At 45.3% G+C, this 18,905-nt stretch overlaps 1 protein-coding gene across 6 annotated transcripts in view; it reads left to right on the forward strand.

Annotated features, from left to right (window-relative positions):
* LOC140428264 (M-phase phosphoprotein 9) overlaps window positions 1-18,905 on the forward strand; it is a 266,696-nt gene that overhangs the window by 130,217 nt on the left and 117,574 nt on the right. For all 6 annotated transcript variants that reach the window (XM_072514583.1, XM_072514911.1, XM_072514834.1 and 3 more), the window contains exons 10-15: window positions 10,296-10,771; window positions 11,099-11,257; window positions 13,958-14,045; window positions 14,765-14,980; window positions 15,158-15,205; window positions 15,361-15,425. In XM_072514583.1, coding sequence (XP_072370684.1) covers window positions 10,296-10,771; window positions 11,099-11,257; window positions 13,958-14,045; window positions 14,765-14,980; window positions 15,158-15,205; window positions 15,361-15,425 — 1,052 coding nt within the window. The remainder of the gene's footprint in view (window positions 1-10,295; window positions 10,772-11,098; window positions 11,258-13,957; window positions 14,046-14,764; window positions 14,981-15,157; window positions 15,206-15,360; window positions 15,426-18,905) is intronic.

The raw sequence follows: 18,905 nt of genomic DNA on the forward strand, positions 1-18,905 counted from the left end.
ATAAGGTGGGTGAACTTGCGGCATGGGTTGGAACCTGGGACTTCGATGTTGTGGCCATTTCGGAGACATGGATAGAGCAGGGACAGGAATGGTTGTTGCAGGTGCCGGGATTTAGATACTTCAGTAAGCTCAGGGAAGGTGGTAAAAGAGGGGGAGGGGTGGTATTGTTAGTCAAGGACAGTATTAAGTTGGCAGAAAGGACGTTTGATGAGGACTCGTCTGCTGAGGTAGTATGGGCTGAGGTTAGGAACAGGAAAGGAGAGGTCACCCTGTTACGGGTTTTCTATAGGCCTCCGAAAAGTTCCAGAGATGTAGAGGAGAGGATTGCAAAGATGATTCTGGATAGGAGCGAAAGCAACAGGGTAGTTGTTATGGGGGACTTTAACTTTCCAAAAATTGACTGGAAACGCTATAGTTCGAGTACATTAGATGGGTCCGTTTTTGTCCAATGTGTGCAGGAGGGTTTCCTGACACAGTATGTAGATAGGCCAACGAGAGGCGAGGCCATATTGGATTTGGTACTGGGTAATGAACCAGGACAGGTGTTAGATTTGGAGGTAGGTGAGCACTTTGGTGATAGTGACCACAATTCGATTAAGTTTACTTTAGTGATGGAAAGGGATAGGTATATACCGCAGGGCAAGAGTTATATCTGGGGGAAAGGCAATTATGACGCGATGAGGCAAGACTTAGGATACATCAGATGGAGAGGAAAACTGCAGGGGATGGGCACAATGGAAATGTGGTGCTTGTTCAAGGAACAGCTACTGCGTGTCCTTGATAAGTATGTACCTGTCAGGCAGGGAGGAAGTGGTCGAGCAAGGGAACCGTGGTTTACTAAGGCAGTCGAAACACTTGTCAAGAGGAAGAAGGAGACATATGTAAAGATGAGACATGAAGGTTCAGTTAGGCCGCTAGAGAGTTACAAGTTAGCTAGGAAGGACCTACAGAGAGAGCTAAGAAGAGCCAGGAGAGGACATGAGAAGTCTTTGGCAGGTAGGATCAAGGATAACCCTAAAGCGTTCTATAGATATGTCAGGAATAAAAGAATGACCAGGGTAAGAGTAGGGCCAGTCAAGGACAGTAGTGGGAAGTTGTACTTGGAGTCCGAGGAGATAGGAGAGGTGCTAAATGAATATTTTTCGTCAGTATTCACACAGGAAAAAGGCAATGTTGTCGAGGAGAATACTGAGATTCAGGCTACTAGACTAGAAGGGCTTGAGGTTCATAAGGAGGAGGTGTTAGCAATTCTGGAAAGGGTGAAAATAGATAAGTCACCAGGGCCGGATGGGAATTATCCTAGGATTCTCTGGGAAGCTAGGGAGGAGATTGCTGAGCCTTTGGCTTTGATCTTTAAGTCATCTTTGTCTACAGGAATAGTGCCAGAAGACTGGAGGATAGCAAATGTTGTCCCCTAGTTCAAGAAGGGGAGTAGAGATAACCCCGGTAACTATAGACCAGTGAGCCTTACTTCTGTTGTGGGCAAAATCTTGGAAAGGTTTTTAAGAGATAGGATGTATAATCATCTGGAAAGGAATAATTTGATTAGAGATGGTCAACACGGTTTTGTGAAGGGTAGGTCGTGCCTCACAAACCTTTATAGAGTTCTTTGAGAAGGTGACCAAACGGGTGGATGAGGGTAAAGCAGTTGATGTGGTGTATATGGATTTCAGTAAAGCGTTTGATAAGGTTCCCCATGGTAGGCTACTGCAGAAAATACGGAGGCATGGGATTGAGGGTGATTTAGCAGTTTGGATCAGAAATTGGCGAGCTGGAAGAAGACAAAGGGTGGTGGTTGATGGGAAATGTTCAGACTGGAGTCTAGTTACTAGTGGTGTACCACAAGGATCTGTTTTGGGGCCAGTGCTGTTTGTCATTTTTATAAATGACCTGGAGGAGGGCGTAGAAGGGTGGGTGAGTAAATTTGCAATGACACTAAAGTCGGTGGAGTTGTGGACAGTGCGGATGGATGTTACAAGTTACAGAGGGACATAGATAAGCTGCAGCGCTGGGCTGAGAGGTGGCAAATGGAGTTTAATGCAGAAAAGTGTGAGGTGATTCATTTTGGAAGGAATAACAGGAAGTCAGAGTACTGGGCTAATGGTAAGATTCTTGGCATGTGTATGAGCAGAGAGATCTCGGTGTCCATGTACATAGATCCCTGAAAGTTGCCACCCAGGTTGAGAGGGTTGTTAAGAAGGCGTACGGTGTGTTAGCTTTTATTGGTAGAGGGATTGAGTTTAGGCACCATGAGGTCATGTTGCAGCTATACAACACTCTGGTGCGGCCGCATTTGGAGTATTGCGTGCAATTCTGGTCGCCGCATTATAGGAAGGATGTGGAAGCATTGGAAAGGGTGCAGAGGAGATTTACCAGAATGTTGCCTGGTATGGAGGGAAGATCTTATGAGGAAAGGCTGAGGGACTTGAGGCTGTTTTCATTAGAGAGAAGAAGGTTAAGAGGTGACTTAATTGAGGCATACAAGATGATTAGAGGATTGGGTAGGGTGGAAAGTGAGAGCCTTTTTCCTCGGATGGTGATGTCTCGCACGAGGGGACATAGCTTTAAATTGAGGCGAGATAGATATAAGACAGATGTCAGAGGTAGGTTCTTTACTCAGAGAGTAGTAAGGGCGTGGAATGCCCTGCCTGCAACAGTAGTGGACTCGCCAACACTAAGGGCATTCAAATGGTCATTGGATAGACATATGGACGATAAGGAAATCGTGTAGATGGGCTTTAGAGTGGTTTCACAGGTCGGCGCAACATTGAGGGCCGAAGGGCCTGTACTGCGCTGTAATGTTCTATGTTCTCGATTTCGGCGTGAGAACAGCTGGTGAGTCAGTTTCAGCGGGAGCATTGCGGAAGTGGTTGCTGGGAGGTAAGTCTGTCCTTTAAAAGCACTTGTCTTTGCAGGGGCAGGCCAGTCAATTTCGTCGTGAGAACAGCTGGTGAGTCAGTTTCAGCGGGAGCATTGCGGAAGTGGCTGCTGGGAGGTAAGTCTGTCCTTTAAAAGCACTTCTCTTTGCAGGGGCAGGCCAGTCGATTTCGGCGTGAGAACAGCTGGTGAGTCAGTTTCAGCGGGAGCATTGCGGAAGTGGCTGCTGGGAGGTAAGTCAACCTTTAAAAGCACTTGTCTTTGCAGGGGCAGGCCAGTCGATTTCGGCGTGAGAACAGCTGGTGAGTCAGTTTCAGCGGGAGCATTGCGGAAGTGGTTGCTGGGAGGTAAGTCTGTCCTTTAAAAGCACTTGTCTTTGCAGGGGCAGGCCAGTCGATTTCGGTGTGAGAACAGCTGGTGAGTCAGTTTCAGCGGGAGCATTGCGGAAGTGGTTGCTGGGAGGTAAGTCTGTCCTTTAAAAGCACTTGTCTTTGCAGGGGCAGGCCAGTCGATTTCGGCGTGAGAACAGCTGGTGAGTCAGTTTCAGCGGGAGCATTGCGGAAGTGACTGCTGGGAGGTAAGTCAGTCCTTTAAAAGCACTTGTCTTTGCAGGGGCAGGCCAGTCGATTTCGGTGGGAGTGGAGCTGGCTGGTTAGTCAATTTCAGCAGGAGCTGAGAATTTTTCTTTTTTTTAAATTAGTTTTTTAGGCGGGAACAGGAAGTCGACCCGCGGACGTCTGGGAAGAACCTCACCAATAAATTCTGATGGAGAGGAAACCCGAGACACTACACGTGTAGTGTCTCCCACCCGCCCTCCTCCTCTAACCTAATAATAAAACCCATTGGTCTGAGGTAAGTACCATATTTTATTATATTATTATTATTTTTTATAAAAATTTAATTTAGTTGTTAGCCAGATCTTGGTAGAAAGTTAGAGGAATGGCAGGGAAGGGAGTGCAATGTTCCTCCTGCAGGATGTTTGAGGTGAGGGATGCAGTTAGTGTCCCTGCTGATTTTACCTGCAGGAAGTGCTGCCATCTCCAGCTCCTCCAAGACCGAGTTAGGGAACTGGAGCTGGAGTTGGAAGAACTTCGGATCATTCGGGAGGCAGAAGGGGTCATAGATAGCAGCTTCAGGGAATTAGTTACACCAAAGATTGGAGATAGGTGGGTAACTGTAAGAGGGACTGGGAAAAAGCAGTCAGTGCAGGGATCCCCTGCGGTCGTTCCCCTGAGAAACAAGTATACCGCTTTGGATACTTGTGGGGGGGGGGGGACTTACCAGGGGTAAGCCATGGGGTACGGGCCTCTGGCACGGAGTCTGTCCCTGTTGCTCAGAAGGGAAGGGAAGGGGGAAGAGGAGCAGAGCATTAGTAATTGGGGACTCTATAGTCAGGGGCACAGATAGGAGATTTTGTGGGAGCGTGAGAGACTCACGTTTGGTATGTTGCCTCCCAGGTGCAAGGGTACGTGATGTCTCGGATCGTGTTTTCCGGGTCCTTAGGGGGGAGGGGGAGCAGCCCCAAGTCGTGGTCCACATTGGCACCAACGACATAGGTAGGAAAGGGGACAAGGATGTCAGGCAGGCTTTCAGGGAGCTAGGATGGAAGCTCAGAACTAGAACAAACAGAGTTGTTATCTCTGGGTTGTTGCCCGTGCCACGTGATAGTGAGATGAGGAATAGGGAGAGAGAGCATTTAAACACGTGGCTACAGGGATGGTGCAGGCGGGAGGGATTCAGATTTCTGGATAACTGGGGCTCTTTCTGGGGAAGGTGGGACCTCTACAGACAGGATGGTCTACATCTGAACCTGAGGGGCACAAATATCCTGGGGGGGGAGATTTGTTAGTGCTCTTTGGGGGGGTTTAAACTAATGCAGCAGGGGCATGGGAACCTGGATTGTAGTTTTAGGGTAAGGGAGAATGAGAGTATAGAGGTCAGGAGCACAGATTTGACGTCGCAGGAGGGGGCCAGTGTTCAGGTAGGTGGTTTGAAATGTGTCTACTTCAATGCCAGGAGTATACGAAACAAGGTAGGGGAACTGGCAGCATGGGTTGGTACCTGGGACTTCGATGTTGTGGCCATTTCGGAGACATGGATAGAGCAAGGACAGGAATGGATGTTGCAGGTTCCGGGGTTTAGGTGTTTTAGTAAGCTCAGAGAAGGAGGCAAAAGAGGGGGAGGTGTGGCGCTGCTAGTCAAGAGCAGTATTACGGTGGCGGAGAGGATGCTAGATGGGGACTCTTCTTCCGAGGTAGTATGGGCTGAAGTTAGAAACAGGAAAGGAGAGGTCACCCTGTTGGGAGTTTTTTATAGGCCTCCTAATAGTTCTAGGGATGTAGAGGAAAGGATGGCGAAGATGATTCTGGATAAGAGCGAAAGTAACAGGGTAGTTATTATGGGAGACTTTAACTTTCCAAATATTGACTGGAAAAGATATAGTTCGAGTACAATAGATGGGTCGTTTTTTGTACAGTGTGTGCAGGAGGGTTTCCTGAAACAATATGATGACAGGCCAACAAGAGGCGAGGCCACGTTGGATTTGGTTTTGGGTAATGAACCAGGCCAGGTGTTGGATTTGGAGGTAGGAGAGCACTTTGGGGACAGTGACCACAATTCGGTGATGTTTACGTTAATGATGGAAAGGGATAAGTATACACCGCAGGGCAAGAGTTATAGCTGGGGGAAGGGCAATTATGATGCCATTAGACGTGACTTGGGGGGGATAAGGTGGAGAAGTAGGCTGCAAGTGTTGGGCACACTGGATAAGTGGGGCTTGTTCAAGGATCAGCTACTGCGTGTTCTTGATAAGTATGTACCAGTCAGACAGGGAGGAAGGCGTCGAGCGAGGGAACCGTGGTTTACCAAGGAAGTGGAATCTCTTGTTAAGAGGAAGAAGGAGGCCTATGTGAAGATGAAGTGTGAAGTTTCGGTTGGGGCGATGGATAGTTACAAGGTAGCGAGGAAGGATCTAAAGAGAGAGCTAAGACGAGCAAGGAGGGGACATGAGAAGTATTTGGCAGGAAGGATCAAGGAAAACCCAAAAGCTTTCTATAGGTATGTCAGGAATAAGCGAATGACTAGGGAAAGAGTAGGACCAGTCAAGGACAGGGATGGGAAATTGTGTGTGGAGTCTGAAGAGATAGGCGAGATACTAAATGAATATTTTTCGTCAGTATTCACTCAGGAAGGAGATAATGTTGTGGAGGAGAATGCTGAGCCCCAGGCTAATAGAATAGATGGCATTGAGGTACGTAGGGAAGAGGTGTTGGCAATTCTGGACAGGCTGAAAATAGATAAGTCCCCGGGACCTGATGGGATTTATCCTAGGATTCTCTGGGAGGCCAGGGAAGAGATTGCTGGACCTTTGGCTTTGATTTTTATGTCATCATTGGCTACAGGAATAGTGCCAGAGGACTGGAGGACAGCAAATGTGGTCCCTTTGTTCAAAAAGGGGAGCAGAGACAACCCCGGCAACCATAGACCGGTGAGCCTCACGTCTGTAGTGGGTAAAGTCTTGGAGGGGATTATAAGAGACAAGATTTATAATCATCTAGATAGGAATACTATGATCAGGGATAGTCAGCATGGCTTTGTGAAGGGTAGGTCATGCCTCACAAACCTTATTGAGTTCTTTGAGAAGGTGACTGAACAGGTAGACGAGGGTAGAGCAGTTGATGTGGTGTATATGGATTTCAGCAAAGCGTTTGATAAGGTTCCCCACGGTAGGCTATTGCAAAAAATACGGAGGCTGGGGATTGAGGGTGATTTAGAGATGTGGATCAGAAATTGGCTAGCTGAAAGAAGACAGAGGGTGGTGGTTGATGGGAAATGTTCAGAATGGAGTACAGTCACAAGTGGAGTACCACAAGGATCTGTTCTGGGGCCGTTGCTGTTTGTCATTTTTATCAATGACCTAGAGGAAGGCGCAGAAGGGTGGGTGAGTAAATTTGCAGACGATACTAAAGTCGGTGGTGTTGTCGATAGTGTGGAAGGATGTAGCAGGTTACAGAGGGATATAGATAAGCTGCAGAGCTGGGCTGAGAGGTGGCAAATGGAGTTTAATGACGAGGTGATTCACTTTGGAAGGAATAACAGGAATGCGGAATATTTGGCTAATGGTAAAGTTCTTGAAAGTGTGGATGAGCATAGGGATCTAGGTGTCCATGTACATAGATCCCTGAAAGTTGCCACCCAGGTTGATAGGGTTGTGAAGAAGGCCTATGGAGTGTTGGCCTTTATTGGTAGAGGGATTGAGTTCCGGAGTCGGGAGGTCATGTTGCAGCTGTACAGAACTCTGGTACGGCCGCATTTGGAGTATTGCGTACAGTTCTGGTCACCGCATTATAGGAAGGACGTGGAGGCTTTGGAGCGGGTGCAGAGGAGATTTACCAGGATGTTGCCTGGTATGGAGGGAAAATCTTATGAGGAAAGGCTGATGGACTTGAGGTTGTTTTCGTTGGCGAGAAGAAGGTTAAGAGAAGACTTAATAGAGGCATACAAAATGATCAGGGGGTTGGATAGGGTGGACAGTGAGAGCCTTCTCCCGCGGATGGAAATGGCTGGCACGAGGGGACATAACTTTAAACTGAGGGGTAATAGATATAGGACAGAGGTCAGAGGTAGGTTCTTTACGCAAAGAGTAGTGAGGCCGTGGAATGCCCTACCTGCTACAGTAGTGAACTCGCCAACATTGAGGGCATTTAAAAGTTTATTGGATAAACATATGGATGATAATGGCATAGTGTAGGTTAGATGGCTTTTGTTTCGGTGCAACATCGTGGGCCGAAGGGCCTGTACTGCGCTGTATCGTTCTATGTTCTATGTTCTAAGTCTTGAACAGCTTTATGTAGCTTTGCTTTAAAAAATAAGTAAAGCCAATTTCCCAATTTGACATTGCATGTTATGACTAGTACTTTTTGGAAATATTAAACTTCACTTAAATTACACATTTGCATTGTTAAAACTTGGACAAAAGTGCTGGACATTCCAATTTAAGCTTAGTGGATTCTCCACTTTGTGTTCTAATTCTGAATGTAATGTACTAAAGGTCCTGGGTTTAACTCCTAACCTGTACTGCATCAGTTAATCATTTAGCTTTTTGGGCCTCACAGTTGACGTGAACATCACAAAGGCTAGGATGGGGATAACTCAGCTGGGGCTTGCATTCCGGGTCACTTGCTGTTGTGAAGTGAGTAAGTCATAATACTGGGCTGTCACCTATAGGTGGGGACCCACTTTTCACACAAAATGATAGGTGCCCATCAGAAACAAGGCCGTTGGTTTATTTTTGGTCGTCAAGATGGGGGATTTTCTTGTGGAATATGTGAATATTTTCTGTTTCAGGCACTCAGTATTAATAATAATGTATCTCACATCATGCAGCCTGTTGCTAAGCTATACTGTGTTGTAACTTCTATCCCAAATCAAAAGTGCACCCCAGTGTGATATCCATTTTTTAACACCAGCCAACCGCTGTCTGTCTCAGTGAGGTTGCTGTTTGGGGCACTTTGGTGCTGTAAAAAATGATGAATTTTATTAGGACTTCCAAATGTATTTTAGATAGGAATAAAAAAATCTTAAGTCATCTGGGCCGGATTTGAACCTGGGACCCATAGGGAAAGGCTAATGCCTAACTTAATATGCCATCCAATTTCCTCTGCAGAGTTTTCTTTCACATGTAATGAGTCATTAGATTAAACTGTCCAATTCTGGTACTATTCTTTCTATTGCCTGAGTTAAGAGTTTGCATCATTCCTATTTTTTTTCCTTCGTCCAAGCCTGGGAAGACTAAGGCCAGTTTTGTCTCCTCCGTTGCTGGCTAACTTGGCTCAGATCAGCATTTGGGATCTTTAGGTCTATTTGACTTGTGTTTATTTATATCAAGGTTATTATACTTGGCCCCATTATCTATTCGTGCTTGTGCAGTAGTACTTAAAAAAATATATATATATTTATTAAGAATTTTAACGCAGTTTTTCACCCTTACAAACAACCCCCCCCCCCCCCCCCCCCCCCCCGTAACAAAAAGAAAGAAAGCGCACATAGCAAGACATGAACATAGCAAATCGATATGATACAGAGCTTTGTACATCGGATTCCTCCCGTACATGTCAGTTTTCCAGATCCTTCGTGTATTTTCTTGCTCAAATACCCCCCAAACAAGCCCCCCCCCCCCGGGTTGCTGCTGCTGACCGACCTTCATCTAACGCTCCGCGAGATAGCCTAGGAACGGTTGCCACCGCCTGTAGAACCCCTGCGCAGACCCTCTCAAGGCAAACTTTATCCGCTCCAATTTGATAAACCCTGCCATATCGTTTATCCACGCCTCCACGCTGGGGGGCTTCGCCTCTTTCCACATTAACAAGATCCTTCGCCGGGCTACTAGGAACGCAAAGGCCAGTATGCCGGCCTCTTTCGCCTCCTGCACTCCCGGCTCGTCCACTACTCCAAATAGTGCTAGCCCCCAGCTTGGCTTGACCCGGACTTTCACCACCTTAGATACTGTTCCCGCAACTACCCTCCAGAACCCCTCCAGTGCCGGGCATGACCAAAACATATGGACATGGTTCGCCGGGCTTCCTGAGCACCTCCCACATCTGTCCTCTACCCCAAAAAACCTACTCAACCTCGCCCCCGTCATGTGAAAATGAAAAATGAAAATCGCTTATTGTCACAAGTAGGCTTCAAATGAAGTTACTGTGAAAAGCCCCTAGTCGCCACATTCCAGCGCCTGTTCGGGGAGGCTGTTACGGGAATTGAACCGTGCTGCTGGCCTGCCTTGGTCTGCTTTCAAAGCCAGCGATTTAGCCCTGTGCTAAACAGCCCCTAGCGCTCTATGAACCACCTTAAATTGTATCAGGCTAAGCCTGGCACACGAAGAAGAGGAATTAACCCTACTTAGTCCATCAGCCCATAACCCCTCCTCAATCTCCTCCCCCAGCTCCTCCTGTGCAGTAGTACTTTAACTGTCAACTTAGCCATGCAAAGGTTTGGAGGTTTTTATTTCTGCTGGGATGTCGATAGCAAATTAGTTTTCTGGGCTGACTGCAGCTTTGTCATCTATTTAAGTCATTATCCGGGTGGTATAAGTGCAAGGTAATAGTGTTTTTGAGGTACATAAAATTACATTGAATTTTACAGCAAATAAACAAGCTATTTTCAGCTATAACCCACCACCTCATTTGGTAGTCTGTTACTCGGAGTTAAATGCATGTTATGAATAAATGTGCAAATAAAAGACTCCTAATGGGTCAACATGTCAGAGCCACACCACATGGATCTTTTACCAGCATCCGGGCAATATATTCTATTTTCAACAAAAGAATAGTTGAAAATACTTTTTAGAACTGTATTTGTGTTTTTTTGATAGAGATTTAACTTTAAAAATTAATCTTGCAATATTTCTCTACTCTAAGGTTTTAACGCTAGATCCCACTCTTCATATGAAGCCATCGGCAGCATTTTCACCACGTTATGGTTTCAGTACTCCAGTAGCAGTTTCAGAATCTGACACTCGGTCTTCAGTCAGCCCAGACTCCATAGCGGGTGTGACCATGCATAGCTATTCTGATCCCAATTCAGATTCACATGTAGATACTTCTCCAGGACCAGAATTGACCAGACTTTCCAGATGTTCCCCACAGAAAAACTCGCCACTATTGCAGAACTGGAATCTCCAATTTGCCTCTCGGTCATCCTCTATTGTGGACAGTCCAGATTCTAAAATCTTAAAGCCAACAAGGAATGCAAGTTCGTTGCATTATCAAGGGGAGGGCAGGAGTTCCACATTGACCCTACAAACTGGGCCGTTGGGGATTACAAATAGCGCAAATGGACCACTGGACCATAATGTAGCTACATCATCTCTTGAAGATCCTGTAATTTTATCTATGTAAGTAGTAGTTTATAAGAAATTACGTCAACATTTAAGAAACTTTATTTTTGTATTGTTGCGAATCTGTTCAGACCGTCCAACTTTTTAGACGGAGTTTGATGTTTAAGAGCACTTTGTGTGCTTGCCCATGGTGCTGGATATTTTCAGTAGGAGCTGAATCTGAATATCAGCATGGTAACTCAGTACATGTGTACAAAATTTGAAATTTTCTAGATGTCTGAATAAGTGGATATTACAAATACTATACGTAATAATATTGTGCGTCAATCCAATTTACACTGTAAACCTAAATTTAGATATTTTTTAATGGAATTTTATTTCTAGAGCTCGTCTAAATTTACGTGAGAAACATGCACGTCATGTAGCTGACATTAGAGCTTACTATGAGGCAGAAATAAACAGCCTTAAGGAAAAGCTGGATACCTTAAATGGATCTTCTACAATATTTGAAGCAGAGAAACGTAACGAGAACCTCTTAAAAAGGTGATTTTTTTTTTGGTTTCATTAAAAACATGCATTTAAAGTGGCCAAATATATTTAATTTCCTTTACCTGACTTGCTGTTCTTCCATTTAAAGTTTTTAGCCTAGGAGCATTGGCAGAATTGATTGCCCAAAGTACATACCTTGTTTCATATTTTAATGACTATTGTGGGAATATGATATTGTGGCTATAACACTTGAAAGAATTTCATACTGGGTGCAAAATATTCCTACATGCAAGATATTCAGCAAGGATAGGGAAAGGATGAAAGGAGTGGGGGTTGCACTTGTTCTGACATCCTGGACTAGTGCGCAGTCAAGTCCAGCCCCACTTGACCTGGTCTATTCTATCCAAAATCCAAGGAAGAATGGATGTGTGTTTTGTTTCAAATTCCTTGTGATGAAACATCCTTGCAATGTCGTTTCATCCCTTTAATGGGAGGTATGCAAGAGTCCTTATTTGTTTCCATTTATTTTTTGTTTTTTGTCTGTGGTTTATCCCATATCTTCAAAATATAACCCCTAATTCTGGACTCCTCCCACCATCCAGAACATTCTTTCTGACTCTACCCTGTCTAATCCTGTTAGTATTAATAATAATCTTTATTAGTGTCACAAGTAGGCTTACATTAACACTGCAATGAAGTTACTGTGAAAAGCCCCTAGTCGCCACACTCTGGCGCCTGTTCGGGTACACAGAGGGAGAATTCAGAATGTCCATTCACCTAACAGCATGTCTTTCGGGAGTTGTGGGAGGAAACTGGAGCACCCGGAGGAAACCCACACAGACACGAGGAGAACGTGCAGACTCCCCACAGACAGTGACCCAAGCCGGGAATCGAATCTAGGACCCTGGAGCTGTGAAGCCACAGTGCTAACCACTGTGCTACCGTGCTGCCCCTTTTTATAAGTTTCTATGAGAATATAAACTCTAATGAATATAATTATAACCGATTTAGTCTCTCCTCATATGACAGTCTCGCCATCCCTGAATCAGCCTGGTAAACGTTTGCTGCACTCCTTCCGTAACAAGAACATTCTTCCTCCAGATTCACGACACTTGAGACATCTCATGAGATTCAACCGAACCTCGCGAGACGTCGCGATCAGATCTCGCCCTCGCTGCGTGAGACCCTGATCGGCATATTTAACAGGGCTACAGCTCATTTAAATATGTCTGCATCAGATTCTCCCAGCGGCCGGGAACAAATAGCTTCTCCACTGAGGCCTCGATTAGGTGCCGCTTAGTAATGGTTCACAGAAACATGGATCAGGCTTAACAGCACCTAGGGGGTTTCCCAGGCCACATTGGACACCCCTTAGTTGGGGACAGGGCAGGGTAGCCATCTGGCTCTTCCTCTGGCCAGGGTCCTAGGGTGACAGTGGCGTGTGTCAGGGTGGTACTGCCAGGGGTCAGTGCCTGAGGGGGACCATGCCCATGAAAGGGGGGATGAGCGGGTTTATGAAGGATGGGGAGGGGTGAAGGGCGGGTATGAAGGGGCCTCATAAAGGTTGGGGGGGTGAAGGGATGGGGTGGGGAAGCCTGAAAAGGGGAGGCCTTCGGCGACCCCATAACGTGTGTCCTCACTTGGGTTGGTGTATGGTAATGCCCATGTGTGCGGAGATGACAATGCCCGTGGATGGGGTGGTGTGGCGGACCCTCGAGCTCACATAGAGATTGGGCCAACCTTTCAAAATGGCAGCTCTGAGGAGCCGGTCCTGTTGGCGAGTTCAGTTCCCCAGTGATGAAAAAATTACTAAGTATGGGCTTGATCTTGGAGAAACTCCCCAAGGCTCAATAAAATGACTGTGTGGTTGAATAGCGGATTGGATCTCATTCAAAAAGCTGGTGAGAAGCACCCTGTCCAAAATGTCATGCAGAACATTTTTGGTTGAATTCCGCCCTAAATCTAATGCAGGAAGTGTGAAGTGATTCCTTAATAATAAAGAGGAGAATCAATGTAAAATGCAATTCTGAAGAGGGCGCAGGAGCAGAGGGACCTGAGGGCATATCGGAACAAATCATTCAAAGTGGCAGAGTAAGTTGAGAAAGTAAGGCATACAGAATCCTGGACCTGAGAAATGGGTGCATAGAGTATAAAAGCAAAGAGGTCATATCCCAATCACTGCTTCAGCCTCAACTGAAATATTATTGAATTTGGTGCATCACATTTTAGGAAAGATTTTGAAAGATTTGGAGACAGTATAGAAAAGGTTTATGAGATTGCGATCCAGGGATGTGAACTTCATGAGCATAGATTGAAAACTGGGGCTATTTCCAATGTAGAAGGGCAGGTTGGAAGGAGATTTAATAGTGGGGCGAAGACAGAGAGAGAAACTATTCCCATTAGCTGAAGGGTTGAGAATCAGAGGACACAGATTTAAAGTGATTGGCAAAAGAACCAAACATGATATGAGATAAACCTTTTTTCATGCAGCATATGATGAGGATCTGGAGTATACTGCATGAACATGATGGTAGGTTCAATCATGGCTTTCAAAATGAATTGGATAATTAGCTGAAGAGAAAATTTACAGGGTAATGTGAAAAGGCAGGAGAGTGGCCCTAGTAGAATTTCTTTTGCAGAGAGTTAGCACAGACACAGTGGGAGGATTAATTTCCTGTGCTGTGACCATTCTATGATTGTTAATTGATTAATGTAAACCTCTGCACTATTTCTCATGGTATTTTGAATTTTCAGATGTGAACAACTGGAAAGAGCTTTAACTGAAGCTGCTAATCGTATTCGAAACCTAGAGAACAAGAACTACTTAATGGAAATGCAATTGGTGGGTAGAAATTCTTGAAAAATGGAAGGAAACTTTTGTGTATAATTTGGAGCAAGTATTGTAGTGAGACACCTTGAAGAAACTGAGTGAAAACCATTGTTATAATTTGGAAAGCATTTGTACAGTGTATAGAGCCTGGATAGTATTTAACAAGTTAAAGCATCCAGGTAAAACAACAATAGCTTGTTAGTCGTTGAAGGGGGGGGGGGGGGGCGCTAATCATGTTCATATGTTTTGGTCCTGTCCAAAGCTAGAGGATTACTGGAAGGAGGTTTTTAGGGTAATTTCTAAAATGGTGCACGTGAAACTGGACCCGGACCCCTGGGTGGCCATATTCGGGGTGTCGGACCAGCCAGGGTTGGAAACGGGTGCGGAGGCAGATGTTGTAGCCTTTGCCTTGTTGATCACCCAAAGGCAGATCCTGATGGGATGGAGAGCAGCCTCTCCACCCAGTGCCCTGGAGTGGCGGGGGGACTACTGAAAGGAATAGACAGGGTAGATGTTTCCCTTGATAGGGGAGTCTGGACCGGTGGACACAGTTTCAAAATAAAAGGGATGCCATTTGGTGTAAAAGGCATTGAAGTATCCGAACAGCCATGATTGTATTAAATGGCGGAGCAGATTCGATGGTCCAAATGGCCTCCTCCAGTTCCTATGTCCATTTATTTGACGTTACTTTATTTCCCACTGTTGAAGATTACTCTTGTACTTTTGGTTAGGCTGATTGGCCAGGACGCTATGATGCAGTCAGTGCCACGTCTCAGGCATTACAACAGCGTCTTGATGAAATGCGAAAAGACAACAAGGACAAAGATAACATGATCGGCAAGCTCAATAGCAGGCTGAAAGACCTAGAAGAAGCTTTTGAAAAAGCTTACAAACACTCTGATAATAAAGATGCAAGAATGAAACAAGAGCACAAAATACTGCAGAATGTGAGTTACGAATTCACTTAGATGAATTGGGTTGCCTTGAGAGAGTCACAGAGTCAATATTTGTACTTACTCGTCTGTTTTTGCAGACATGCTACATTCTTTCATTAACAGAATTTGTAAACGCAGTATTTTGATTTTGGTTCAAATGTGAAAGCTAAGCTTTGTTTTATATTACAGCTGCTTACAGAATATAAGTCACTAGGAAAAGAATACGAACAAGTAAAGGTAATTTCACATTCCTTTGCAAAGTTTGCAAGGCTGCAACATGAAAGTTATTGTACATTACCAGAAACCGAGGTGATTATACTCGTGTGAAACATATAAATGTTGACGAGAGTTTTTTTTTTGTACTGTTGGTATTTCTTTTTCTTCTTGACTAGGAAACTTTGAATACTACAGAAGATAAACTACTTGATGCAAATTCTCAAATCTCCGAGCTGAAAAGGTTGATATATTTGATCTTGATTTTGTTACATAATACTGTAAAGCTTCTTGGGAAGCTTAACACATTTTTTTTTTTAATAAGCAATTTTATTGAGGTATTTTTGGCATATAAAACAGCAACATTATACTGTAGTGTACAAAAAGCAAATAAGACATAATGCAAGCATCGGCTCCCCTTTCGCAATAACCTGCCTAAGCAACCCTCTACTCTACGCTACCCTAACACCCCCCCCCCCCCTCCCCCCCGCTGACGATTAATTCTCCGCGAAGAAGTCAATGAATGGCTGCCACCTCCAGGCGAACCCTGACAGCGATTCTCTCAAGACAAACTTAATTTTCTCCAGCCTGAGAAAGCTCGCCATGTCCGAAAGCCATATTCAGACTTCGGGGGCTTTGAGTCCCTCCATGCCAACAGTATTCGTCGCCAGGCTACCAGGGAAGCAAAGGACAAGACGTCGGCCTCTTTCTCCTCCTGGACTCCCAGGTCCTCCGAAACCCCCAAAATTGCCACCTCAGGACTCATTGCTACCCTAGTTTTCAATACCCGGAGCATGACGTCCGCGAATCCCTGTCAGTACCCCTTAGTCAGGACACTCCCAGAACATGTGTACATGATTCGCTGGTCCTGCGGCACATCTAGCGCATTTGTCCTCCAGCCCAAAGAATTTGGTCATCCGGGCCACCGTCATGTGGGCCCGATGTACGACCTTGAACTGGATCAGACTGAGTCTGGCGCATGTTGCGGTCGTGTTTATTCTACTCAAAGAGTCTGTCCATATGCCGTCCTCTATCTCCCCCTTGAGCTCCTCCTCCCACTTAAGCTTCAGTTCTTCGGTCTGTGCCTCCTCTGTTCCCATTAGTTCTTTATAAATGTCGGAGACTCTCCCCTCTCCCACCTCTCCTCTGGAAACTACCCTGTCCTGGATCCCCCTTGGTGGGAGACGTGGGAAGGATGGTATCAATCTGCGTACGAAATCCCGCACCTGCAAGTACCTGAAATCATTCCCACTCGCCAGCCCGAACTTCTCCTCCAACACCATCATGCTCAGGAAGCTCCCTTCCAAGAACAGATCGCCGATCCTCGCAATCCCCGCCCTCGCCATAATTGGGACCCACAGTCCATATTCCCCAGGGCAAATCGGTGGTTACCGCAGATTGGGGCTAAATCGCTGGCTTTGAAAGCAGACCAAGGCAGGCCAGCAGCACGGTTCAATTCCCGTAACAGCCTCCCCGAACAGGCGCCGGAATGTGGCGACTAGGGGCTTTTCACAGTAACTTCATTGAAGCCTACTTGTGACAATAAGCGATTTTAATTTCATTTCAAACCGATGCTCTCACTTCCCCTATATGCCTCCTCCACTGGCCCCAGATCCGTAGAGCTGCCACCACTATAGGGCTGGTGGAGTATCGTGCCGGCGGGAGCGGCAGAGGCGCCGTAACCAAGGCTGCCAAACTGGTACCCCTGCACGAAGCAGCCTCCATCTGCTCTCAAGCCGACCCCGTACCCACCATCCATTTCCTTACCATGGCTATATTAGCTGCCCAGTAGTAGTTGCTAAAGTTCGGCAACGCCAGCCCCTCTCCCCTCGGTTCCTCTCGAGCATCGCCTTCCTCACCCGTGGGGAATTTCCCGCCCAAACAAATCCCAGGATCATTTTATCTAGCCTCTTAAAAAAGGACCGCAGAATGAAAATGGGGAGACACTTAAATATGAACAAGAATCTCAGGAGAATCGACATCTTCACCGTCTGCACTCTCCCTGCCAATGACAGCGGGAGTGCACCCCATCTCCGGAACTTGCTCCACCAACCGGGACAAGTTTAGCTTATGCAACTTACTCCAGTCTCGCGCTACTTGTATCCCTAAATATCTGAAGCTTTACCATACCATCCTGAACAGCAGCCCCCTCAGCCTACTCTCCTGACCTCTTGCCTGCACTACCCACATCTCATTCTTTGCCATGTTCAACTTATATCCTGTTAACACAGAATTTTTAAAATGTAGTTTTGAAAGAGATCGTATATACTTGGCTATGGGAAATTTATATTAGAGAAAGATCAGGCCACATAATTCGTTGTCATCACAGAATATTCCTTGGTGTTAGCCCCATTGATAGTTTTCATTTGTAATGGTTCTTTACAAAATTTAGGCGGACGGTGTACCTGACCGTCTCTAGATGTAGAACCTCCCTCAACCAGACCGAGATACTGGGCAGAGCAGCAGATCTCCACCCCAGCAGAACTTGCCTCCGGGATATTAGTAAGGGAAAGAGGAGAAAAGCTGCTTTAAGGCAGTTTGTTTAGGTTAATGGAACTAGTGCTTTTGATATGGTGATGAGCCTTAAACCAAAGGCAAGCTAGTAACAATGGGGAATAGAACATAAAAGGGCAGGGAAAGGGTTTCAGAGGTACAACGGAGGAGACAAGGTGTGAACTTTGCATTGACGTTCTAAAAGATAGATTCACAAAATGAAAGTAATAAGTTAGTTCAGATAAGGGAAGATCAAAAGGTGAAAACTGTATATTCGATACAATTCAAGCATGGCCAGGGTTCTTTGAGACCTCAGCCCACGGCAGGAATAGCTGTTTTAACGTCCAGCAAGCTGTGTCTGTGAAGAAAGACTGCCTTGAACAGCCAGTTGCTTTGTCCTACATCAGAAACAACTCCAAAAGATATAACTGCCTGGAGTGGTAATTATTACTGGATTTTGTTTATAGTTTTTAAAACCTTTAAGATGTTGTTTGGGTTGAATTGACTCTGAAGATAGTAAAATAAAGGCGTTTGAAACTGAATAATGTTAGAGATATTGTGTATAGCCTTTGATTTAGTTAAATCTACTTCTAGTTGACTTTAATATTTAATTAATCATTTTATTTTAAATTTTCACAAAGCATATGGGCCATCATTCTCTGATTTTCAAATCTGTCTTCGTGCTAAACCAAATTGTAAAATACAATTAATGGCCGTCATTTAAAGTTTACCGTCTGAGATTTGGAATAACCTGCTATTTGCCATCAGCCATGCTCTTAACACAGTTTACATGTAGATTAAAATCACCCATGCATTTTACTGTTTCTTTACCTCAAGCGTCCAATATTTCTTTTTGTATACTTTGTCCTACATTGTGGTTACTGTTAGGTGACTCCCACTAGTGTCTTCTTTCCCATACTATTTTCCTGATAATCACTTAATTTCACAAGTAGGCTTCAATGAAGTTATTGTGAAAAGCCCCCAGTCGCCACATTCCGGTCCCTGTTCGGGGAGGCCGGTATGGGAATTGAACTCACGCTGCTGGCATTGTTCTGCATTACAAGCAACCTGTTTAGCCCACTGTGCTAAACCAGCCCCTGGTTAATTAACTCACATCTATTTTCGCCCTCGTTTTTTGATTATCCTTTGCTGATTTCTAAAATTTTCCCAGTCTTTTGGCCGACCACAAATCTTCACACATTGACTTTTATTTCAATGTGATACCATCCTT

This window comes from Scyliorhinus torazame, chromosome 1 (genome assembly GCF_047496885.1).
Source record: "Scyliorhinus torazame isolate Kashiwa2021f chromosome 1, sScyTor2.1, whole genome shotgun sequence".
NCBI classification, from domain to species: domain Eukaryota; kingdom Metazoa; phylum Chordata; class Chondrichthyes; order Carcharhiniformes; family Scyliorhinidae; genus Scyliorhinus; species Scyliorhinus torazame.